We start from the raw sequence: 24,063 nt of genomic DNA on the forward strand, positions 1-24,063 counted from the left end.
GTACATGGTATAACAGGTATGCTCAAAACTAACAGCTAGCATTTTCAAAGTTAGCCCAGCTGACGTCATCCGACCCTGCGTTGCCATTTCGTAAAAAATAAATTACCCACGTCCAATGTTTTTAATTTACTTTGCAAAGCAATTAATTTTGTTCTTTTAATAAAAGATTTATTTACTTACGTACAGTTTTAATAGAGGGAAACCACTGCCCTATTTTTCCCTAAAAAAGTAGTATGGTGAAATGCTACACCGACAAGAGCGTGGCTCTTAAATTGATGATGATGACAGTTTTAATGATTTTTGTATACGTGACAAATATTAGTAATTAAATACATTTAGTCAGTAATTCACTTAATTTTCAACAATAAAATTCGCGTCCTTAGAATGTTGGAGATACCAATTGAATGGCAACACTTACGTCATCAATGGGCTAGCAATGGCGGCTTGTCGTAGAATTGAGCATACCTGGTTATGTATGGACAGATGGACGGGCATGTTTATGTAGTACCTACTTATAGTGTGGCATGATGATACAGCGGCGCGATGTACGGCGCAAGGTGCGTGCGGCCGAGGGCAGCGGCGGGGTGGGTCGCGGCGTTGCTGATGCTGCTGGTACTGCTACGAGGCCCACAGACGCAGCAAGCCTCCTCTGGGCATCATCACAGTATCATGTACACATCATGTATGTTACGTTATTGGGCTCTGTTCTCTACGTTTTATCTCGTAGATGGCTAAGCATGAATTTGAATTGATTAATTAATTGGAGGAACTCGGTGGCGCAGCGGTAAACGCGCTCGGTTTGCGATTGTTGAAGTTAAGCAACTTTCGCAAAGGCAGGTCATAGGATGGGTGACCATAAAAAACAAAAGTTTTCATCTCGAGCTCCTCCGTGCGTCGGAAGGCACGTTATAAGCAGCCCCTTCCGTTGGTCCCGGCTGCATTAGCAGTCGTTAATAACCATCAATCCGCACTGGGCCCGCGTGATGGTTTAAGGCCCGATCTCTCCCTATCCATCCATAGGGAAGGCCCGTGCCCCAGCAGTGGGGATGATGAATTAATTGAGCTAGGTAGCTACTTCCAGAAGCCTCCTTCAAGTATGGGTCTTTCTCGCAAGTAACCTCTCTGTGTAAAGATTTGTGCCCGCTTTACTGCAACTCCCGCGTCTTCCAAGATTTGGTTTCCTTACAGCCAACGAGAGCATGAACACGGAGTCTACCCCCCCACCGCGCGTCATCCTCACCAAGGTACGTTGGTTGTGACGTGACTGATTGCAGATTCGTCCGCAATTTGGCGTGACGTCGTAAAGAGTGTGTGGTGTATTCCATGCAGGAGCTATACGTGCCCGGGCACCGGGTGGCGCACCCGGAACTGTGTCCGCAGCTGGGCGCGGGGCTGGCGCTGCTGGTGCTGGTGACGTCAGCGCCAGAGAACAGCAGCGCGCGCTACGCCGTGCGCCACACGTGGGGCAGCTTCGCACGCCGGTCAGACATCGTCCTGGCTTTTGTTATCGGACAATCACCGAGAAAATATCACAGTAAATCGCATTATTATCTATAGGTACCAATTCCACTTCTCTACAGGAGTTGTCAGCATACCATAGAATAAGGAATAATACTACGTATAGAACGGCAACTCTCCGCTCCCCACCAGTCGTCTAATAAATACTCCGTTTTATATCTTTGTAATTATTTATTTTTACTTTTAGCAATAATTATAATACCATTTATGATAAGCCAAGAAAACAGTTCGTCGTCCTTACAAAACTCCTCGATCCAAAGATTATATAGATACAAAAAACTACCATAAACAAAATAGTTTTAGGGTTGACTACTAGTCCTTTGATACATTACATCGTCGAACATAGTTTAGACTTGAACGGTATGGTGTCAGACGTCACACACACAGATGCGTGTGTATTCTGAACGATGCAGCCACAAACAAAGAAAATAGAATAGATGCGTGTGTATGATAATGTCAATGTGTAGTGTCTGTGTAAAACGAAATTGTTTGTATGAAGTGTACGAGTTGTGGCCATACCACAGTAAATAGCATTATTATCTATAGGCACCAATTCCACTTCTCTGTAGGAGTTTGCCACCAATTCACCATACGGTTAATTATGCCCGTGTTAGGACTTCAATAATGTCTTGTGGTGAGTTGTAACTGGTGTGTCTGGTGGGAATGTGGTGGGATATGTTGCAGAGCGGCTAGCGCGCGAGGACGCGTTGTACGGAGACATGATCCAGGGCAACTGTGTGGACTCGTACTCCAACCTGACGCTGAAGGTGCTGTCGATGCTGGAGTGGGCCGACACGTACTGCCCGCGCGCGCCGCGGCTGCTCAAGACCGACGACGACGTGTTCCCCAACTTGCCGCGCCTGCTGCGCTTCCTCGCTGCGCCCCAGCGCGCCAACGCCACGCACACTGTGTGGGGGCAGGTCGGAACACATCTGCACTATTAACACGCTTAATGCCACAGGACCAACTCTCGTGGATATTCCCTCAGACAAAAGTCAGCTGAGTAGTTTAACATCATCATCATCATTAATTTAAGAGCGACGCTCTTGTCGGTGTAGCATTAATGCTACTTTTTTAGGGAAAAATAGGGCAGTGGTTTCCCTCTAGCTTTCCGCCCCGCAGTACTCTGTCTGATGCAAGTGGGATGGCGCCTAGAGTAGTCTTTTACAAAGCCATACTAGGACTCCTGTCTTCCGCCTCTGAATAGAACTGACAGTTATCTACTGCTGCCCTCTGTCAGGTTCCAGGTTACAGTCCCTGTGACGCGCCCCTTCCGTCCTGCATTGCCGTACCGAGTTTAACATAGACAACGTTTTATTCGACAAACGTCGACGACTCCGCGACGGGAGCTGCGCGGAAATATTATAGATTTGGAAACATCTAATTTACGGAACCTCAGACTTATAAGTCACAATTTTATAAACAGTTTTTTTTTTTTTCAGTATAATGCAATAATATACCAAAACCCTCGCCGCAATAAAAGAGACAAGTGGTTTCTCACCAAGGTGCAGTACCCATCGGCCTTGTTGCCCATGTTCTTCAGTGGCACCGGGTACGTGATGACGGCGGACTGCGTGCGGCCGATGCTGCGGGCCGCGGGCGACAGGCCCTACATCAGGCTGGAGGATGTGTTCATCACCGGCGTGCTTGCTAGCGCACTCGGGTTCAACCGGCCGCGAACAAAGGAATTCACAGGGGCCTCGCAGGTATATATAAACACGTTAAAAAATATGACTGAATATGTTTGCTTCTATGCTGTTCTGGGAGCATATAAAAAACATAGAACACGTTCAGCTGCTTCTCTTCCCGGGCATGTCGTAAAAACCGACAGAGGGATTGTGTCCTCTAACAACTAATGTTATGGGCGATAGGCTGATCCCTTATCACCATAAGGTTCATCATATCCATCTTTGGACTTCGTATCAACAGTGGCTGCAAGTTGTCTTTGATTACTTGTGGCTCTGCCCACCCCATTAGGGATTACGGGCGTGAGTTTATGTATGTATGTTAAAAAATATGATTTTAAAACCACTGTGCGCTGTACTGTAACTAGCGATACAAAAAGCGTTTTAGTTAACTCCATAGTTCCTATTATATCTTGTCGTCTTGCCCAATGACCGTGCGCCCGTCGGTGACATCAGGGGGCTTAATAAGCCCACATTGAAGCAAATCATCTCAAAAGCAATATTGCTATTTGACATTTGTTGACATAGCGCACCTACATTTTTTTGGATTTTTTCTTGCCTTTTGCTGTAGACACGTGGGGGTCCAGATGCACGTCAATTTTTAAAGACGATTTCAGCTCGCCTCATCGAGGCAACTTCCGACCCTAGAGCTGGCAGTTATTTTGCCCAAAGAGTCAGTTTGGCGGTGCAGAGAGGCAACGTGGCCAGTATTCTGGGGACTTTGCCTCGATGTGGTGAGCTGGAGGACTTTTTTATTTGTAGCTTGTTATTCTTATTTTAAAAATTTGTTTCTAGTTATGTGTGTGTTGTTACAATTGTAGTTGAATGGAATGTAAGATTAAACGAATTGCTTTTATACGTATGCGCAAATGTCAAAATACAATTATGTTTTTAGACTCCCTGTACGCACAAGGAGCTGGTGATTTCTGGCCGGTGCGGTAGTGGAATACTGGCCCAGTAAAATCTGATATGCAATCGAATCGATAAGATGAAGAAAATAAAATAAAAAAAATAGAAAAAAAAAACAAAAATAAAAAATAGTGAAAAATAGGAAAATAGAATGTTATTTTGTTGTTTCAGTCATCCGGTAAGCCGCCGTGCGTGGTGCAGCGCAACTTTATCTTGCACAAGGTGTGGCCCCACCAGCAGTACGAGCTGTGGCGCCAGCTGCACGCCGCAGCCGACAAGTGCACGTAGCATTTGGGTACTTACCTATAGCAGTGGTAGGAGACCGGTGGAGTTCCCTTTGTCGCTAACGATTCACGATTCCCGCTGTATGGCGGCCTTGTGATGCTAATACTTTGTATACAGGCTGTTAGTGATTCAGACCATCCATCATAAACCTAACTCGTGCAAAATTGACACCATAAACTACAGAGTTGCATGCCAGCGACATTATGTTTAGAAGGAGACAAATTTGTCACTGTGATCGCTTTCTATACACGCTTTTTGGTCGACGAGATTAGTTGTTTTATTACACAGGCGACAGTGACATCGTAACGAAAACTTTGAGGGATGATTCAGACCATGATTCTGAGTTGATATCAAGTGGATGTTCCTGTCGGAAAATTCATGATACTTTTAGTGGTTTATTAAATTATTTTCAGCTCCATACTTTTGCTATGGAAAATTCTACTTGATATCAACACAGATTCATGGTCTAAATCATCCTTTAAAGTTTTCGTTACGATGTCACTATTAATTAAATAAATTATGTAAGTACTTATATTAATACCTAATTCAAGCCGTGCCTTTGGGCACAATTTATAAGACAAATTATCTTAATACGCCTTTATAGTTGCTCTCTTGCCCTTTTTTTACCTACACATCTTATATTATGACAAGGCAAAAACTTATAAATAACTAGCAATAAAACTCTTAAAGTAACAAATACACTTTTTATAAGTTTTATAAGAATCACATAGGAAGCCATAATACGGGCGATTAATTTCAATAAAATAAAAAATAACTTAATTAAGAATAATTATTTTTACATTGTATTTTTAATAATAATTTAAATAAAATAATTCTGTAGAGAAAAATTTAAGTAAATTATAAAAACATGTTTATTAATTTTAATTGAATAAATATTTTAATAAATTATTGAATAACTTTATTTTACAATTATTATTTTTGTTATTTAAATAACTTTATCTTTTATTTTAAATTTATTTTTATTTCTCAGCAGTTTTATGATCGGCCCACGACATAAACAATGTCTTTGCTGTGATAAGACCACACAACGTCGACATAGAATAAGGAATAATACTACGTATAGAACGACAACTCTCCACTCCTCATCAGCGGCTGAGCTAGGTTTACTAGCCACAAAGGGAATGCCAGCGCGCTATGTTCCCGTGAAGCAGCCGGTTGCGTTGTGCAGCGCGCGCCACAGCTCGTACTGCCGGCGAGGCGTCACGTTGCGAACGATAATGTTGCGCAGAGCCATACACAAGGTGTGCGTAACGGCATCCTAAAACAAAACAAAAAACAATATTCTTTTTTCTTACATTGTTTTAGGTTTACGCGGTTATTATCATAATTATAACAGATGACACAGTTAGTGCGGTTTGTCGTAGTGAGTTTGGTGCGAGTTCAGATGGTTCCTAACATTCCGACATCAAATACATAAACAAGCGGCAAAGAAAGAGGGTAGACAGATATGTCTGCCCATAGAAAATTATGGATCTACCAACTCCACTCCAATCTCATCAGCCATCCAGTGATCATGGCACTTGCAACAGTGTCGAAATATCGGGAGTCTCATATCCCTGATTTAAACGTGGTAAGAACCGGTTATTAGTGTTCTTTTTTCTTCTTCTCATTGATTGGATTAGATGGCATATCAGCCCAGTATTCCGCCACCGGACAGCATTAGGAATCAGAATTTTCAGGAATCGGCATTACTTATCATAGACACACTTCTCTTGCTTCCTCCACATTCATCAATCGCTTCATACACGCACACCGGTTCAGAGAAATCGTACTAAGACTTTTCTAAGGACATCTCTAATTCGGTCAACGTACGTCCTTTTAGGAATGGAAAAAATGGAATTCCATAGGTAGTATTTCCTTACTCCGGGGGGAAATGGAGTGAGTTTACGTATTACATAAATACATAATCATGGATAAACTTGATGAAGGTCAAATTATCATTTATGAATTTACATTTCGCCAGATGTTGTGGCTGAGGAGAAGAAATTCAGCAAATCTACAATAAGTCACGTCAAAAAAAGCTATTAACTAATTTATAGGTACTGAATATTTACAACTAAGTAAGTAGTTAAGCACCTATTTTTAACTTTGTTTTGAAGTCGGTTTACTTATACAGGGTGTTAGTGACATCGTAACGAAAACTTTGATGGATGATTCAGACCATGATTCTGAGTTGATATCAAGTGGAATTTTCCGTCGCAAAAGTATGGATAGGAAAATAATTAATTTAAAAAAACACAAAAAAAAATCATGAATTTTTGGACAGGAAATTCCACTTGATATCAACTCAGAATCATGATCTGAATCATCCCCCTCAATATTCGTTACGGTGTCACTAACACCCATACCTACTTGTATGGCTACCGTATGTACTTGTACGGGGTGTAAGTGACATCGTAACGAATACTGAGGGGGATGATTCAGCTGATTATTCTGAGTTAATATCAAGTGGAATTTTCCATCGCAAAAGTATAGAATTGAAAATAATTTTAAAAAACTAAAAAAATACATGATTTTTGCGACGGAAAAATCCACTTGATATCGACTCAGAATCATGGTCTGACTCATTCCTCAAAGTTTTCGTTACGATGTCCCTAACACCCTTTATATTTTGTTTGACAAAAAGTTTTAATACGCAAAATATTCACTTGAAATCTCAGATTAGTTCCTGTGAATTCCTTTGTTCGCGGCCGGTTGAACCCGAGTGCGCTAGCAAGCACGCCGGTGAAGAACACATCCTCCAGCCTGATGTAGGGCCTGTCGCCCGCGGCCCGCAGCATCGGCCGCACGCAGTCCGCCGTCATCACGTACCCGGTGCCACTGAAGAACATGGGCAACAAGGCCGATGGGTACTGCACCTTGGTGAGAAACGACTTCCGTTTCACATTACGGCGAGTTTTCGAACCCATTTGTGTCTTCTGAAAACATCCAATTCAAATATACCTACTTACTTCGTTGCACCAAAAAAATACCGTTCAGATTAGATAGTTGTCTGCTTCTAACCGACACAGAGGAACTCTAGCCATAGAGGCAGCCAATCAGCTCGCGACACCAAACACTTCAGGACCCCGATACCGACCCCACCGGCGTGGTTGACGTTTTCCCTCAATCAGCGCTTATCGTTATCGACCTACCACGGTCGAATAATTCTTTCAAATATTTTTCCTCTCAGACGACGCCCTGAGCCGAGGTTCGCGCCCAACTGGGCACCCTCAGGCTTGTTGTCTGAAACGTTGTACCGGGTGAGAACCTTCAGCGCTGCCCATTTGTCCGGCCAAGTGATGAATGCCATATGCAAAAAACGACACAGAGCGGACACTCCATACAATCGACTCAACCTGCGTTTTTACACGCGCGTACGCGTGTGAGTGATCTAATTAGGTATATCATAGTACCTACCCATCTAGTCAAATAATTACCTAGTCACATCGCACTTGTGTGTAAAATCGTCGGAAATAGCTTATAATCATGGTTTGTTTTTAATGATTTATTATTTAAATAATATTGTAATACATTGTGAAATTGATATTTTTCAAATAACGAAACTATAAACTGTCTGAAAAACTAAAGCATGTGTCCTTAGGTATTATAACGATAAGAAAAAATACAGTTAAAATGGTGAAAAATATTTGTCTGCTATATCAGACTTTGGCGGCGAGGGCACGAAACTCAAATGTCTGATATATCAGACTTTGGCGGTGAAAGGGTTAAGAGGTTATTAGGTATACTAGCCAATCCACCCGGCGGCCCGATGCATCAGCGTCAACGCCCTAGCGTAGAAACAAGTTCATGTCTGAGGGAATATCCCCGAGAGTTGGTCCTGTGGCATTAAGCGTGTTAATAGTGCAATGTGTACCGACCTGCCCCCACACAGTGTGCGTGGCGTTGGCGCGCTGGGGCGCAGCGAGGAAGCGCAGCAGGCGCGGCAAGTTGGGGAACACGTCGTCATCGGTCTTGAGCACCCGCGGCGCGCGCGGGCAGTACGTGTCGGCCCACTCCAGCATCGACAGCACCTTCAGCGTCAGGTTGGAGTAAGAGTCCACACAGTTGCCCTGAATCATGTCTCCGTACAACGCGTCCTCACGCGCTAGCCGCTCTGCAACATACCCCATCACATTCCCACCAGACACACCAGTTACAACTCACCACAAGACATTAGTGAAGTCCTAACACGGGCATATGTTGAATTGGTGGCAACTCCTGCAGAGAAGTTGACTTAGTACCTATAGATAATAATGCTATTTACTGTGATATTTTCTCTGTGATTGTCCTATAACAAAAGCCAGGACGATGTCTGACCGGCGTGCGAAGCTGCCCCACGTGTAGCGTATGGCGGAGCGCGCGCCGCTGTTCTGCGGCGCTGACGTCACCAGCACCAGCAGCGCCAGCCCCGCGCCCAGCTGCGGACACAGCTCCGGGTGCGCCACCCGGTGCCCGGGCACGTATAGCTCCTGCATGGAATACACCACACACTCTTTACGACGTCACGCCAATTGCGGACGAATCTGCAATCAGTCACGTCAAAACCAACGTACCTTGGTGAGGATGACGCGCGGTATGGGGGTAGACTTCGTGTCCATGTTCTGGCTGGCTGTAAGGAAACCAGTATCAATCACAAGTTAATGTAAATGAATGTATGTTTTTTTTTCGGCTCGATAGCCATATTCTTGTCCCCGATACCTATATCACGATTCATGATAAGTAGCTACTGTGGACGTGGTTGTGAAAGTTGTGATAGATGTAAGTACATGCCGATTTAATCTCTAATATCTGACGATGGTATATTTATGGGAATAAACTTCCTCTGTCGTAATGTTGGAATACATGGGAGTAGCAAAACAACAGATATAAATCTACATAAGAACAGCGAGGTCGCTAGCTAGGATGACCCATACTTCAAGGAGGCTTCTGGAAGGACCTAGTTGGGTTATTGTTTTTTTGACGTGACTTATTGTAGATTTGCCGCAGATGGCATTAACTACTTAGCCGGACTAATGGGGAGCGCTGAAGGCTCTCACCCGGTACAACGTTTAAGACAACAGGCCTGAGGGTGCACAGTTGGGCGCGAACCTCGGCTCAGGGCATCGTCTGAGAGGAAAAATATTTGAAAGAATTAATCGACCCTAGTGGGTCCCTAGTGGGTAAGCGCTGATTGAGGGAAATCGTCGACCACGCCGGCGGGGTCGGTATCGGGGTTCTGAAGTGTTTGGTGTCGCTGATTGACCGCCTCTATGGCTAGAGTAATCGGGTCGTCGGGATCGTATATTACGTCCATCGGACGCCGATACTTTTCAGTACCGTCCCTGATCGAGATGTATACGTACTTAGGAATGTAATAGGAAGGCGCAACTACCAGGGGATTTGCGTGGTGCGGAGCAGAATCGAAAAAACGTTTTGAAGCTAATTTGAGCCATTGAGCGATGGTAAATACACCTAGTTTGGTTAACAATGACAATGATTAAATACATGATTATTGACATACGAGTTAAAATGTGGAGAACAGAGCCCAATAACATAATATCATACCATACAAGATGCGATGAAGGTCAGAGGAGGCTGGCTGCGGCGGATGCTGGCCTCGTAGCAGTAGCATCAACATCAGCAGCGCCACGGCCCACCGTACCGCCGCCAACTCATGCGCAATCATACCTAAAGCGCTAAGGTAGGTAGTGGATTTATCGAAATCGTTATAATTAGACTTACTTCGACTGATCGACTTGTTTATATGTTTAAATTTACTTAGGTATATTAGATATATCTGCCCACCCCATTAGGGATTACGGGCGTGAGTTTATGTATGTATGTATATTAGATATAAAGTAAGTGGAGGAAGCACGAAAAGTGTGTCAGAATCGAAGCAAATGGAATTCATAGTCTCTGCTTACCCCAGAACAAATAGGCGTGAACTTTATTACATATTAATTTCGCTACCCGACACTAAAATATAAAATTACCCGTGTTCACATAAAATTGATATTCTCATTATTGGAGTTCTAAACACGTTGATCATAAAACAGTCACTAACTACATAGGTACCTAATAATTGTTACGGATGCAATAAAACACACGACGTGCATTTTATGGTTCCGAAGCTCAGAAGGAAAATCTCTCGACTCGCTTTGTTGACTGTCTTGATAGAGATTTTCGATGGGGACATTGTCAAAATCAGTTTGTGATACTGCCCTTTGTCTAGAGAGGACAAGGCAAGCCAAATCATCTGATTGTCAGAAAAAGTAAGATGACTCCGTGCTTTACAAGGCACTTTAAGCCGTTTGTTTTGGTTACTGCAGTGGAGCAGAGTGATGGAGTATCCCCTGTGCCCCTCCATCCGGTTGAATGTGGGGAGAAACCTGTGCCCAGCAGTAGGACATAGACAGTTTATTTATTAATTATAGCAAAAAGAGCTGTTTGAATAAAAGAAACCCTTTCGCGGGTTTCTCTATGGTAGACTTGTTTAGTTTCTTAAAATAATTTTGAGTGAAGGGAATCAGGAGATTTTGATAAAATAGCATTGGCAAGTTTCATAATACATACAACTAAAATATAAAATAACGAAGACTTGGCGCAAAGGACTTGATTCCAGGCCATAATTCTTATAAAAAAAGAAAAGCTTAAAATACTACTAAGCCAGAGCCGAACTCTTTCAAAAAAAAATGAGATAAAGAAATAAATAACGTCAAAATCAGCTGGTTGAAGTCTTGTTGGTAAATCACTGGGTAGGGATGTTCGATCCGGTAGCGTTGTATCGATATTCCGGATCGCAATGGATCGTAATGTACTGTATCGATCCTAGTATCGATCCTATTGACTCGATACGATTTTTTGGATCGATCCAGTATCGAATCAAATATTTAGAAAAATAAAAGATGTTGTGTTTTTGCTGACTTTCTGACACAAATTCCGTGTTTTTATGATGCCTTTTTATGTGCTTTGCCAAATTGGTGGTGTTTCCTTTAGTTTTCACCTCGATATGACATAATTTGCACTTTCCTCCAGTATCCGTTTTCACAAACAACGACCAAACATTGGATTTTTAGGTAAAATTACAATTGGACAAAAACAAAAACAATTGGTATATAAACAAAATAAGTTGTTGGTTGTCCAAGCGACTAAAAAGTACTACTTACATAAAAATAAAATCTCGGTAACAAATGCCGAAATTAACAGTACTTTTAAATATAGTAATACATCTCATCTATCAAAATCTACCGCCAGAGAAATAAATGTTTACATTAGTGAAATAAGAATCTCTTTTTATTAGTGTTAGTATTATGTTATATATAAAATGCTGGAAAGAAATTGACTTCTATTTTTTTGACGCGACCAACAACTTTTTGTAGTAAACAAGTGAGTAAAAAGAAGATAAAAGATATTTTCTCCCAAAATTGGGGAATTTGTCTTGGATTTGTGGAAAATTCACTCAATAGTCATCGGCAACCCTGCCTTTAAGTTTTAAACAATTATTTTCCAGACAAGCTGTACCTACTGGTACAAGTACAACCTAATACGATTTTTCTATCCGATCCACCGTGCTTCTGTATCGATCCGCCTACGGATCGAATGACATTGTATCGATACAAAAATCGAGTGGATCGTATTACATTGTATCGATCCACATAAGTATCGGATCGGATCGAACATCCCTATCACTGGGCTGTATTAAAATTTACGAAAACAATCGCTTAAATTATATCTACAAATATGCCAGAGGACTCAAAGAAAACAGCGTAAGTTACTTTTGATCAATTTTATTCATAATTTAATATAACTACATCGAGTACAGCCCCCTCCTAACCTAATAGTACCTAGCGTAGCAGATCGTTTTGCATACATTTTTTATTTATGTACAAATACAACAAAGTGATATTAGTATATGTTTCTTTTCATACAATAACCGCTAAATAAAATTAAGCCTCGATCTTAAATTAATAAATAACAGCAAACCACTACTGGGTGTCTCATATATACTATACACCTAAGCCTTCCCCTTCAGGGATGCTTTGTTATTTAGTAAGAGAATTACAATAAATACCTTATATTTATTACTTAGGTACGTACATCTAGCGACTACACTTACTACTACAATAATTAAATATAAGTAGATAGGTACTTACACTCAATATTAACAGCTTCCTATTATTTCAGACATAAAGGTAAACATGACGCTAAGGAGCAACGTAAACCGCGACAGTCACGGCAATATGCTACTGAAAAAGCAGAAAAAAGAATTGAGAAAAAAACTGAAAGTAAAGGTACAAAATGTTTCCTTACCTCATTTATTTATTATATTGTCATTCCCTCATAAAATCCTTAATCTTTTCTTGACGCGTCTTATAAGGGAGTCAAAGAATTGGCCTTTGATAGACAAGAATGAAGAAAAAGGTGTGGATCTTAACACACACATGCATTTATAGTTATTTTTTTGTTTTTTTTTTAATGTTTTTTCTGTTACTTAAATTAATGATAATGAATGATAAAACCTTGATGTATTTTTGAAAGAAAGAAAGAAGTCAAAATTATTGATAATAGAATAAAATAGGATAGAATAGAAATTGTTTATTATAAAAGGATATTATAAACAAAAACTAGACATTAACATAATAAAATTTTCACAAAACAATAACATACAAAGCATACAGGACGTTCATATAAATGATCATAAAGTTGTGGGATATCTATCTGTCAAGGAGTTAAATACTATTAAAATTCTTCCTTCAGTTGCAACACCATCAAAGCCGGTGTATGAAGAGCCCGGACCAGAGTTCTACAAAAACTTGAAAAGGGAGACTGATGACATCCTCAAGATCACCGAGGAAGCAAACTCCAAATACAAGAAGAAAGAAATACAAAGCAACTGGACTAAATATGAAATGCCAATTGAAAGTTACGAAGAGATGGTGGAACAGGAAAACTTAGGTGCAGATTATGAGGTAAAGACAATGTTAAAAGCATTGACTTTATATATAAACAAATAGACTACTAATCTCTGTAAAAATCGCCACGGCGCATCTTGTCACGAATCGATGGCTTGCGAAGATCGAATTTAGTTGCAATGGGTACAATGACGTCACTGTACAACTAGTATTGTTAAACTGCCCCGCATCAGGGAGAGACCCTACAGTCTGGCGCAACTATTATACCTAGATCATTTTTTTTTTACAATACCTTCTTAAATTCAATCGCCGGTGAAAAAATCTAAATGGCGGAATAACAATATGGCCGCCATACAAAAAAAATGTTTTTTCAAAAAATGCCTCAGGGGTAAAAATGATGATGATAAGAACTTCATGTCAAGTATAGACATTGTTCTCAATCTTTGAAAACTGCACAATGTATTTAAATCTTGGTCAAATTTTATCGCCGGTGAGAAAAAAATCAAAATGGCGGAAAAGTAAGATGGCCGCCATACAAATTTTTAGTTTTTCCTGAAAATGCCTCAGGGATAAAAATTATGTATGAGGGTTTTGATCGGAACGTCATGTAGAGTACGGGTATACTTCCAGGTTTTCGTAAACTGCTCCGCATCATGGAGACACCCTAAGGCCTGGCAAAACTATGGAACCTGGAACATTTTTTTTTTCCACCATACCTATTAAAATCTTAGTCAAATTTTATCGCAGGTGAAAAAAAAAAACAAAATGGCGGAAAAACAAGATGGCCGCCATACAAAGTTATGTTTTTCCAGAAAATGTCTCAAGAGGTAAAAATGATGTATAGGGGTGTGATTGGAACGTCATCTTTGATAACTGCTCCGCATCAGGGGGCACCCTACGGCCTGGCAAACATATCACACCTGGAACGTTTTGGTTTTCTTGAGACCTATTAAAATCTGGGTCGAATCCAATTGCCGGTAAAAAAAAAACAAAATGGCGGAAAAACCAGATGGCCGCCATACAAAGTTTCCAACTAATACAGGACACGCGAGCTGCTTGCAGTGAGCGAACCACGCGACATCTAGTTCTATTGTAACTTAATATAAACGTATTTACTTACAACACAGTGAGAACGCTTTTCTTGAATCTATTTGTTTATAGTATGTCAGTGATTAAAAGGCAAAGGTCATTACTTTCAATAATTAATAATTTTTGTTTCTTTCACCTTAAGGTTGCCTGGTATAAATTGCTTTCTAGCAATAAGGCCGCCTATTGTACTCCTTTTATGCAATTAAGAGTTATTGTATTTATATTTCTTTTTTCAGAAACTCGTACAAGCTCCTCTCTCAGTCGGCGGTCACTTCCAATTCAAACATGAAAAAAACTGGGACATGGACGGAGGACCTTCTCTGTACGACAAATACTTTGAAATAGACATGGAAACCCTAGCTACAGCCATTAACACTGTACCATTTTACGAAAGAAACAACATAGACCTATCTGTATTCACCAAATCTGATATATTAACAATGAACAACAGAGCTATAAAATATAAAAAGAAATATTACAATGACAAATCATACACTACTCCAGACTTGGAAGCATCAGAAAATATATTAAGACAGAAATATAGTGTTAGCGAAGAAAATGTTGAAACTGAAACCAGTAAAAAGAAAACAACTTTATCAGAATCAGACTATGGAAATTTAGAAACGACAAATGCTCGTGATATATCTGATCTAATTGAAGACATAAACCTAGGGTCAAAGAACATTGAAACAAAAATAGAAAATCCAAACTTACAACACCAAGTAGTAGCAAAATTAAGAAAAAAATCAGAAAAAGAAACTATTTGCAAAGATGAGGCCAAATTGGAAGAATCAGGAACAGTGAAGGTCAAGAATGAAGAAATAGATGATATTGATGAATTACTTCTAGGCAGTAGTAAAGCCACAGTGAAACCAAATGTGCAGGAAACTAAGAAAGTGGAGATTACTTCACTAAAAGCTGAATCTTCTAAAGGTAAGCATTTAATTTTACTTACATCATGATCAGCAGTAGGGTTAACATGCACAACGTGATTGAATTTTGTCACAGTCATTTTATCGATTCTGACGATATAATTGTCGTTTTGTCGATTGGTGCTAATATGTGAACCCAAATAAGTCATATCGTTCTGTCAAAATACGAACAAAATCTCGTGCCACGTTAGGGAAAAAAAAAACAATCCTATCGATTGCGATAAAATTGATTGAATCGATCGATAATTGCATTGTGATAACACATTGCGCAAATTAGCCCTGCAGGATTCAATGAAGGACTTAACTCTCAACAAGAGTTACCTATAATGCCAATCCATTCTGGCCATAGGTATAAAATCGGGCATAGGTATAAAATATATCACCTGTGGTAGCTTTGTAATTGGCTTTTGTTTACACATATAAATACTTTGTAAAAGAGGCTGTATGTTACCCGAATAAAATAAAATAAAATGGCGAAATCGTCGTGTGCGTCAAGCTAGCGGCCTCAAAAAAAAAATGGGCACGAAAAAATAATTTGACCATACCAAAAAATAGTACTCTTATTGAAAAAAATAGTACCTGTTGTAAAAAAATTAGTACCATCACGGTTCTGGATTTATAGCCATGTTTTATTGCACTTGCTAGCTTGACGGTGAGCGAAATTTGGCGAGAGTTAACGACAAGGTCTTTCGCTTTGATTTAAACGCCAAAAAATAGTACCGAAATAGTACTCACCCCCTGCAAAATACCGAAAGTAGTACTTCAACGGTTCCAAAGTTATAAAGGCAGTTCTTTGATCCCGCTAGCTTGACGTTTTGAAAATACCTATTATCTGGGGAATGCTTGCATACTTCAGTATGTAACTAATGTCAATAAACTCGTATGAAATAGTACTCCCTACCATCATAATTTTGATCCGATTCTCTTTGTAGAAATGTTAAAAAATCATCATAACCTATGCCATACATTTGTTGTTGATACAGTCACGTAGACAATTACATAACCTCACAATTTATTCGTAAGTATTGCCATTTTGGAGGTCTACCCTATCATTTCTTTGCACTTCAGAGTGCTGCTATTACAAAAAAATCCTATTGTATACACCCATAATACCCATATGCACTAATTTTAATAGAAAATGGCTGCATGGGTCTAGTTCTTATCGAAAACAATCAGTGATTTTAATACATCATAATACATTTTTAATCTGCTGTTTTATTTTATAATTTATACCTTCATGTTGAATTTGTTACGGATCGAAGTGTTTGTTAATAAACAATTTGCAGTATTTGTATAATAACTCAAAGAGTTTCAACAATGATATTACTTTCATCTGACAACCCTGGCACTTCACCAATTTTTACCCAAAAATGGGGAAAAATACTAAAATCTGACAACATTCTTGACCATGTGTAATAATTTTGTTCGCGACTGTACTTGTCTTGATAAATGTATGACATAGGTTATAATGACTTTTTGACATATTTCTACAAAGAGAATCAGGTCCAAATTATGATGGTAGGGAGTACTATTTCATACGAGTTTATTGACATTAGTTACAAACTGAAGTATGCAAGCATTCCCCAGATAATAGGTATTTTCAAAACGTCAAGCTAGCGGGATCAAAGAACTGCCTTTATAACTTTGGAACCGTTGAAGTACTACTTTCGGTATTTTGCAGGGGGTGAGTACTATTTCGGTAATATTTTTTGGCGTTTAAATCAAAGCGAAAGACCTTGTCGTTAACTCTCGCCAAATTTCGCTCACCGTCAAGCTAGCAAGTGCAATAAAACATGGCTATAAATCCAGAACCGTGATGGTACTAATTTTTTTACAACAGGTACTATTTTTTTCAATAAGAGTACTATTTTTTGGTATGGTCAAATTATTTTTTCGTGCCCATTTTTTTTTTGAGGCCGCTAGCTTGACGCTCACAAATCGTCGCCTCGCCCACCGAGAGAATTACCTTTTTAATTTAACAGAAAACTCGGTGAGGTGTGCGTACTTAGTTCACCTTGCGATTGATGTACCTACTACTACTACTACCCCAATTGGATATAGTCGTGAACTTATGTTGTTTTTGTGTTTGCTAATGAGCGTTATTTTGGGCATTTTCAGGCACAGACCCCGGAGAAAACCCACCTACAGAAAATAAACCAGTCATAGAACGCCCCGAGGACTTGGAAAAGTGGCTTGACGACTTCTTAGGATAGTTTAATAAAATAGTGGTGACTGTTTTTGACTTAAAATAGTCGAATTTATTCGGATATTGAATAACACGAGCACTCCGTAATTTTTTTTTTGAATTCTCGCTATATAAACACAATTTGAGCCAAATCAGGCCAATTTAGTGGCGAAACTTAAAAATAGTGAGATATAAAAGTTATAACCACATAATTTTGTTTCATATACTTTCCAATCAATTGTTATATTATACAATTCATATACACACTGTTACCACCCTGTACTCCACCTGCATATCGCAAAGTACGTCATAAAATATAAACCATAATTTAAACATTTTATTTAATTAACTGCATTACAGACTATGTATCTCTTGTGTGCGTCAAGCTAGCGGCCTCAAAAAAAAAATGGGCACGAAAAAATAATTTGACCATACCAAAAAATAGTACTCTTATTGAAAAAAATAGTACCTGTTGTAAAAAAATTAGTACCATCACGGTTCTGGATTTATAGCCATGTTTTATTGCACTTGCTAGCTTGACGGTGAGCGAAATTTGGCGAGAGTTAACGACAAGGTCTTTCGCTTTGATTTAAACGCCAAAAAATAGTACCGAAATAGTACTCACCCCCTGCAAAATACCGAAAGTAGTACTTCAACGGTTCCAAAGTTATAAAGGCAGTTCTTTGATCCCGCTAGCTTGACGTTTTGAAAATACCTATTATCTGGGGAATGCTTGCATACTTCAGTATGTAACTAATGTCAATAAACTCGTATGAAATAGTACTCCCTACCATCATAATTTTGATCCGATTCTCTTTGTAGAAATGTTAAAAAATCATCATAACCTATGCCATACATTTGTTGTTGATACAGTCACGTAGACAATTACATAACCTCACAATTTATTCGTAAGTATTGCCATTTTGGAGGTCTACCCTATCATTTCTTTGCACTTCAGAGTGCTGCTATTACAAAAAAATCCTATTGTATACACCCATAATACCCATATGCACTAATTTTAATAGAAAATGGCTGCATGGGTCTAGTTCTTATCGAAAACAATCTGTGATTTTAATACATCATAATACATTTTTAATCTGCTGTTTTATTTTATAATTTATACCTTCATGTTGAATTTGTTACGGATCGAAGTGTTTGTTAATAAACAATTTGCAGTATTTGTATAATAACTCAAAGAGTTTCAACAATGATATTACTTTCATCTGACAACCCTGGCACTTCACCAATTTTTACCCAAAAATGGGGAAAAATACTAAAATCTGACAACATTCTTGACCATGTGTAATAATTTTGTTCGCGACTGTACTTGTCTTGATAAATGTATGACATAGGTTATAATGACTTTTTGACATATTTCTACAAAGAGAATCAGGTCCAAATTATGATGGTAGGGAGTACTATTTCATACGAGTTTATTGACATTAGTTACAAACTGAAGTATGCAAGCATTCCCCAGATAATAGGTATTTTCAAAACGTCAAGCTAGCGGGATCAAAGAACTGCCTTTATAACTTTGGAACCGTTGAAGTACTACTTTCGGTATTTTGCAGGGGGTGAGTACTATTTCGGTACTATTTTTTGGCGTTTAAATCAAAGCGAAAGACCTTGTCGTTAACTCTCGCCAAATTTCGCTCACCGTCAAGCTAGCAAGTGCAATAAAACATGGCTATAAATCCAGAACCGTGATGGTACTAATTTTTTTACAACAGGTACTATTTTTTTCAATAAGAGTACTATTTTTTGGTATGGTCAAATTATTTTTTCGTGCCCATTTTTTTTTTTGAGGCCGCTAGCTTGACGCTCACGTATCTCTTCTATGTAAAATCAATATTGAAATGAGTTATAACTTTAAAAATATGAAATATACATTTTTGATACCAAATATTAACATATATCAACGTTAGATACCTAATACACGACATAGTTAAAATGTGAGAGATATTTTGTATTTTTTTACTTCCGCAACAATACTTCTTTAATTAAAGTAGGCACGTAATTATTTTGCGTTCGAGTGGTTCTTCGAATACCGAGTCTTCCGGAAGACCTGAAGAACTTCAACATACATAAGTTCTAACTGGATATTTCCAAAAAGACAAAATATTCTACCATATTTTTGCGTTTACGGTGATATTGACCACCGGTGTTCGAAGATCCACCCCCTATCTAGCATGGTGCGTATGACTACAGGAAAGAAAGATAAGAATACAGCCTAGTGCGAAAGAGACCATAAAATGGTTTATTTTGACAGTTGTGACAGCTATCATACCGTACCGTGCTAGAATAGGACGCCCGAAAATTATCGGTTGTCACTTATATATCGGTAGTTCCCGTCTCCGCGATGAAATATCTTCTTGAATTCCATTAACCGCAACGGAAGGCGATGCGCTCTTTGTTGGTTGAACACATTTTGTTGCCAGGACCAGGAAGCTATATCGATAGATGACATGATTATGAAAATATTTCAAACTGGAACTTGCGCCCTTTAATAAACGAACAATTAAGCATAGACAGTAAGTAGACTATTGCAGTCCACCAACTTGAAATCTTGGTATATGGATTTACCCAGACATTTATAAAATTAAACCATATTCTGTAAAGTATAATGTATTACATAAATCGAAACCAAACAATATTGAGGTTTACATAAGATTCTAGCGTTCCGACGTTGCTCACCCTTCTGAAGCGACCTCTAACGGGTAGGAGAGCGGCGGCTGCCTCGCGTCGACACGATGCCTCATGGCGCAGCGTAATTCCACGAAGCTGCCCGTCATGAACACGCAGCTTATGATAACTTACAATACGAACATTTCACACAAAGTTAAAATATTAAATAAACTTATCATATAGAATGGTTAACAAATGACATTCGATTTCACCAGTCTAATAGCGGTTGTAGTTATTATAAGTATTTTGGTAGTGCGACCCGCCTCTCCCGTCGTAGTCGTAGTTGCCGCCGGGGCGCCGCGCGAACTGGCTGGGCGGCGGGGAGGGCTCGGCCTGCTTCAGGGTCTTGGCGCGCGCCGCCAGCTGCGACACGAGCTGCGCCGGCGTGAGGTGCGCGATGGAGATGGGCGCGCCGTCGGCGATGCTGCCGCTCGGGTTGAACACCGACTTGGAGCTCAACAGCTCCTGCTCCACAACCTGCGTGTGAACCGTCGACGTGAAGTGTTCAGGGTCTATGGAAGTGGCCGTGTCGTAGTACCGGGTCGCGTCGCGGACCTCGCACACATCGCAGTACGGCTTGGTCGTCTGGACTGCGGCGTCCTTCGTGTTCTTGGGAAGCTTCCTCCTGGGCCGCGCGACCACCGTCTCCAGGCCGACGGTCTTGATGATGGCGTCGACGAGCTGCCTGTTGTGCACCACCGCCGCGGAGACGCTCGGCGTCGTGAAGTGGAACTCGATCGCCGCCTGCCTCTTCAACGGAGATATATACTTTGGACCCAAAGCCTTCAACTCCGGCCCGCAAGCAGAACTGCTCAACACCAATCTGCTAGGCATACGCAGGGGTCCCAAACTCGTTAGAGCTGAGTAACAGCGACTTAACACTGCAATCATGAAAAAATGTGTTACGTCATTAAGTTTATGTAAGAAGGTAAATAAATAATTTAAACAATAACTTAATAACAATCAATGCTGTTCAAAGAGCGTGTGATTTACACTAAAAATTAATAATATTATTTAATTGTGTAATTATTGTAATAATAACGCGACCAGTTTGTTGTAAGCACTTAAACAAATATAAGAAAGTGAAGCAATATTATAGGTAGGTAAAAAATAATCAAACTGAACCTCAGTTCACGAATTTACGAACAAAGTACCTATTTTAGAGTTATTTCTGTAGTTCGCAGGTATATATTTGATAATCTTTCCGCACGATTCCACTATGATAATAGGAGTAACTATATTCTATGCTGTAGTGTGTGAGTGTGTGTAACGTTTTATAAATGAAGCCCTCAATTACCCACCATCAACTCTAACTTTGGTTTCTGCTGAAGATGTTGATGTTTTTACACCTGCAACAATGTACAACACCTTGTAAAAAAAATAACTTATTGGGAACAATATAGAAGTGTATCTTATACTAACACACCAACATACCAAATATTCTGGCTGACATGCCTGCAAATAAAGTACATAACAAATAAAAGTACTATACACTCATTTCTTGTTATAAAATTAGGAAATTAAAAAAATATTGATAAATGTTGTTATACTGCCTTAACAAAAATAATAGTGCAAACAAATGATAACAGAAACTCACTCTTATTTGGAGCTAACTTCAAGTAATCTTCTTTGGACAGCTTTCCATCTGCCACTAACTGAAAAATTAAGTGGAGCACAATATGAAACAGACCAATGGGACACATAAAAGAACATAATGAAAATATATTTACTTGGGCCAAAGCATCATAAGGAGTAGTGACATCCCTTTTTGCTGGAGCTGGTTGTGGTTTTACAGATGGAGATATTTGTGGTGCTGGAACCATTGCTGGAGGAACATTAGCAATCCCAGGTGCTGGACTTGGAGTTATCACGGGTCCAGGCGCTACATTCATGACTGGAGCTGGCACGGGCTGCGGCACTGGCAACGGCACTGACACTGGTGGAATTACCCCAGGGGCTAGTGGCTGGCTCCCATAGTTATAACCTACATTATAACCAACAGCATAATTAGGGTCTGACTGGTAAGGATATCCCGATGGTCCCCCTGGATACTCATTCATAGGAGGTCCAGGATATTGCTGTGGTGGCACATACATATCAGGAGCATATCCCTGTACTAGTTGTGGCTCATTTGGATACAAAAAGCTATCTGAGGGGCCCGGTGACCTGGAATGTGATTGCCTAGCATAACGCTTGCGTTGATATGGTGACCTTGAGCGTCGCCTAAGGGGGCTGCGTTTTGGGCTGTATCTTCGCGGGCTGCGACTACGGCGCTGATTTAAGAATGGGCGAAGCGGAAGTCTGTCTCTTCGTGTAGGGCTGTAACGGTTATGTTGCATGTATGGCAAATGTGGTTGCCAGTGATTGTGGCGTGGACTTCGGTGCGGGCTACGCCGGGGGCTCCGCCGCGGGCTGCGACGCGGGCTCCGGCGGGGACTACGGCGCGGACTCCGGCGGGGGCTGCGCCGCCTCTGCTTAGCCGGTGATTCCCGTAGCCGCGAAGTGTGACTTGAATTGTATTCTTCTAAAGGGTGTTTTTTCTCTAGTTTGTGTTCGTCGTAGTAGTCATCGAGCTCGGTGCCGGGCGGGCGCAGGTCGTCGCTGGACTCCAAGTGTTTGGCGAGGTACTCCTTCACTTTTTCCTTCTTGTCGCGCTTGATCGCCTCGTTGGTCTTGTTGGGGTCGCGGCGGCTGCCCGGCTTGATGAAGTCGTCGAGGTTCTTCTTCCGGTCCGTGCGATGGTAGTCGCGTGGCGGCTGTTTGTGGCGCTCCTCGTCTCGCCCATCGCGGATCAGCTCTCGGAGATCCTTCACACTCTCCACCGCCTCCGCGTTAATCCGCGAGCTCCGCTGCTTGCCTCCCTCATCGTCCCAACTATCTATCACACTAAGACCCTCTATAAACTCATCTTTATTAAAATCATCAAAGAAATCACTAGGAATGTCTTCACCATCCGAGTTATCTTTTTGACTCGCCATCACAAAACAAACAAAAACTTAGGGGGTAAATCACAACAACTCTTCCGCTATGACAAAATGTTTCACAGTTATAAACATTATAAAATAGTAATTATTACAGTCCTCTATTCCTGTTCAGAAATCTTCTTAGAAGATCCATCGATATTATTTCTTATTTGCTGCAATTCCCAATCGATAAAATTAACAAGGAAAATAAGTGAGGTTATATTTTTACTTTTTTCTCCAGTAAACTTGTTGAACAATTTTTTCAGCTTTGACATCTAGAGTTTTAAGATACTTTTGTAACTGAACGGATATGTATGGTGAAATCATAGAATCTTATTGAAATTTTGTGACACATACGCGAAATCATTTTTCTTTATCGTGCAATTTATTTATCTATCACGTTACTCAAATGTCGGAAACATTTTACCTAAAAAAATTGTAACAAAATAAGTCGACCGACCGGGAATAAATAATAGACAGTGAGATATACATAGATATTTTATTCATTATATCGTGTAGCTTGCAGAATTCCTCTATGAACACTTATTCTAATCAAAATAACACAGATAAAAATATAATCAGGATAAAATTGGTCATCTTAATAAAAGTAACAGTTTAACTACCTACGGAATGAAGACTAACAGCGTGAAAAATAATTTGTGATTTATTGTTTTGAGTAATAATAAAAATACACCTATTTTACACATAAAACAGCTAAGAGGTACACAGATAAGATTAATTTATTAATAATTCGACAGACAAATGACCTTCAAAAATTAAAAACCGAAGTTATGTACAAATGAAGGGTTTTTATTTTAACTGACCACCGCTGTCCACTCGTTCTAAAGATCAATTTGTCCATCGAACCCTAGTCATATGACAAATAAATATACACAACTATAAACATGCAATTTTAAC

General features: G+C 40.0%; 4 protein-coding genes across 9 annotated transcripts; 2 read left to right on the forward strand and 2 right to left on the reverse strand.

Moving 5' to 3' along the window:
* LOC126373171 (beta-1,3-galactosyltransferase 4-like) lies at nucleotides 1-5,165 on the forward strand. 2 transcript variants are annotated; one of them, XM_050019206.1, is made up of 6 exons: nucleotides 1-682; nucleotides 1,189-1,244; nucleotides 1,330-1,534; nucleotides 2,203-2,438; nucleotides 2,961-3,224; nucleotides 4,284-5,165. In XM_050019206.1, the coding sequence occupies exons 1-6, from the start codon at nucleotides 544-546 to the stop codon at nucleotides 4,398-4,400; spliced, it is 1,017 nt and encodes a 338-aa protein (XP_049875163.1). In that variant the 5' UTR covers nucleotides 1-543; the 3' UTR covers nucleotides 4,401-5,165. The 2 variants fall into 2 exon arrangements, with proteins under 2 accessions (XP_049875163.1, XP_049875164.1); XM_050019207.1 differs by having other exon boundaries at nucleotides 3,030-3,224.
* Nucleotides 5,166-5,532: 367 nt separating this feature from the next.
* On the reverse strand, nucleotides 5,533-8,832 carry LOC126373202 (beta-1,3-galactosyltransferase 5-like). 3 transcript variants are annotated; one of them, XM_050019255.1, is made up of 4 exons: nucleotides 8,718-8,829; nucleotides 8,279-8,514; nucleotides 7,067-7,336; nucleotides 5,533-5,676 (listed from the first exon to the last, which is right to left on the reverse strand). In XM_050019255.1, exons 2-4 carry the CDS (start codon nucleotides 8,477-8,479, stop codon nucleotides 5,551-5,553), a joined length of 597 nt encoding a protein of 198 aa, XP_049875212.1. In that variant the 5' UTR covers nucleotides 8,480-8,514; nucleotides 8,718-8,829; the 3' UTR covers nucleotides 5,533-5,550. The 3 variants fall into 3 exon arrangements, with proteins under 3 accessions (XP_049875212.1, XP_049875213.1, XP_049875211.1); XM_050019256.1 differs by having other exon boundaries at nucleotides 7,067-7,270; nucleotides 8,279-8,832; XM_050019254.1 differs by having other exon boundaries at nucleotides 8,279-8,832.
* Nucleotides 8,833-11,078: 2,246 nt separating this feature from the next.
* On the forward strand, nucleotides 11,079-17,830 carry LOC126373160 (uncharacterized). Of its 2 annotated transcripts, XM_050019190.1 has the most exons (6): nucleotides 11,079-11,126; nucleotides 12,064-12,145; nucleotides 12,564-12,670; nucleotides 13,137-13,348; nucleotides 14,617-15,313; nucleotides 17,431-17,830. In XM_050019190.1, exons 2-6 carry the CDS (start codon nucleotides 12,120-12,122, stop codon nucleotides 17,523-17,525), a joined length of 1,137 nt encoding a protein of 378 aa, XP_049875147.1. In that variant the 5' UTR covers nucleotides 11,079-11,126; nucleotides 12,064-12,119; the 3' UTR covers nucleotides 17,526-17,830. The 2 variants fall into 2 exon arrangements, with proteins under 2 accessions (XP_049875147.1, XP_049875148.1); XM_050019191.1 differs by lacking the exon at nucleotides 11,079-11,126 and having other exon boundaries at nucleotides 12,564-12,664.
* On the reverse strand, nucleotides 17,542-23,397 carry LOC126373101 (serine/arginine repetitive matrix protein 1-like). 2 transcript variants are annotated; one of them, XM_050019101.1, is made up of 5 exons: nucleotides 21,913-23,397; nucleotides 21,780-21,837; nucleotides 21,617-21,637; nucleotides 21,484-21,531; nucleotides 17,542-21,063 (listed from the first exon to the last, which is right to left on the reverse strand). In XM_050019101.1, the coding sequence occupies exons 1-5, from the start codon at nucleotides 23,158-23,160 to the stop codon at nucleotides 20,399-20,401; spliced, it is 2,040 nt and encodes a 679-aa protein (XP_049875058.1). In that variant the 5' UTR covers nucleotides 23,161-23,397; the 3' UTR covers nucleotides 17,542-20,398. The 2 variants fall into 2 exon arrangements, with proteins under 2 accessions (XP_049875058.1, XP_049875059.1); XM_050019102.1 differs by lacking the exon at nucleotides 21,617-21,637.
* Nucleotides 23,398-24,063: the final 666 nt, after the last annotated feature.

Source organism: Pectinophora gossypiella, chromosome 15 (genome assembly GCF_024362695.1).
Source record: "Pectinophora gossypiella chromosome 15, ilPecGoss1.1, whole genome shotgun sequence".
NCBI classification, from domain to species: domain Eukaryota; kingdom Metazoa; phylum Arthropoda; class Insecta; order Lepidoptera; family Gelechiidae; genus Pectinophora; species Pectinophora gossypiella.

Coding starts and splice junctions, on each gene's coding strand:
- LOC126373171 (XM_050019206.1), top strand. CDS start 544: ATGTACGGCGCAAGGTGCGTGCGGCCGAGGGCAGCGGCGGGGTGGGTC. Junction 683..1,188: donor CAGTATCATGTACACATCAT/GTATGTTACGTT, acceptor GTTTCCTTACAG/CCAACGAGAGCATGAACACG. Junction 3,225..4,283: donor AATTCACAGGGGCCTCGCAG/GTATATATAAAC, acceptor TTGTTGTTTCAG/TCATCCGGTAAGCCGCCGTG.
- LOC126373202 (XM_050019254.1), bottom strand. CDS start 8,530: ATGGGGTATGTTGCAGAGCGGCTAGCGCGTGAGGACGCGTTGTACGGA. Junction 7,337..8,278: donor CGCACACTGTGTGGGGGCAG/GTCGGTACACAT, acceptor GGATGTTTTCAG/AAGACACAAATGGGTTCGAA. Junction 5,677..7,066: donor GAACTAATCTGAGATTTCAA/GTGAATATTTTG, acceptor GTTTTGTTTTAG/GATGCCGTTACGCACACCTT.
- LOC126373160 (XM_050019190.1), top strand. CDS start 12,120: ATGCCAGAGGACTCAAAGAAAACAGC. Junction 12,671..13,136: donor GAAAAAAACTGAAAGTAAAG/GTACAAAATGTT, acceptor TTCTTCCTTCAG/TTGCAACACCATCAAAGCCG. Junction 13,349..14,616: donor ACTTAGGTGCAGATTATGAG/GTAAAGACAATG, acceptor TTCTTTTTTCAG/AAACTCGTACAAGCTCCTCT.
- LOC126373101 (XM_050019101.1), bottom strand. CDS start 23,160: ATGGCGAGTCAAAAAGATAACTCGGATGGTGAAGACATTCCTAGTGAT. Junction 21,838..21,912: donor CTTATGATGCTTTGGCCCAA/GTAAATATATTT, acceptor TTAATTTTTCAG/TTAGTGGCAGATGGAAAGCT. Junction 21,532..21,616: donor CATGTCAGCCAGAATATTTG/GTATGTTGGTGT, acceptor ACATTGTTGCAG/GTGTAAAAACATCAACATCT.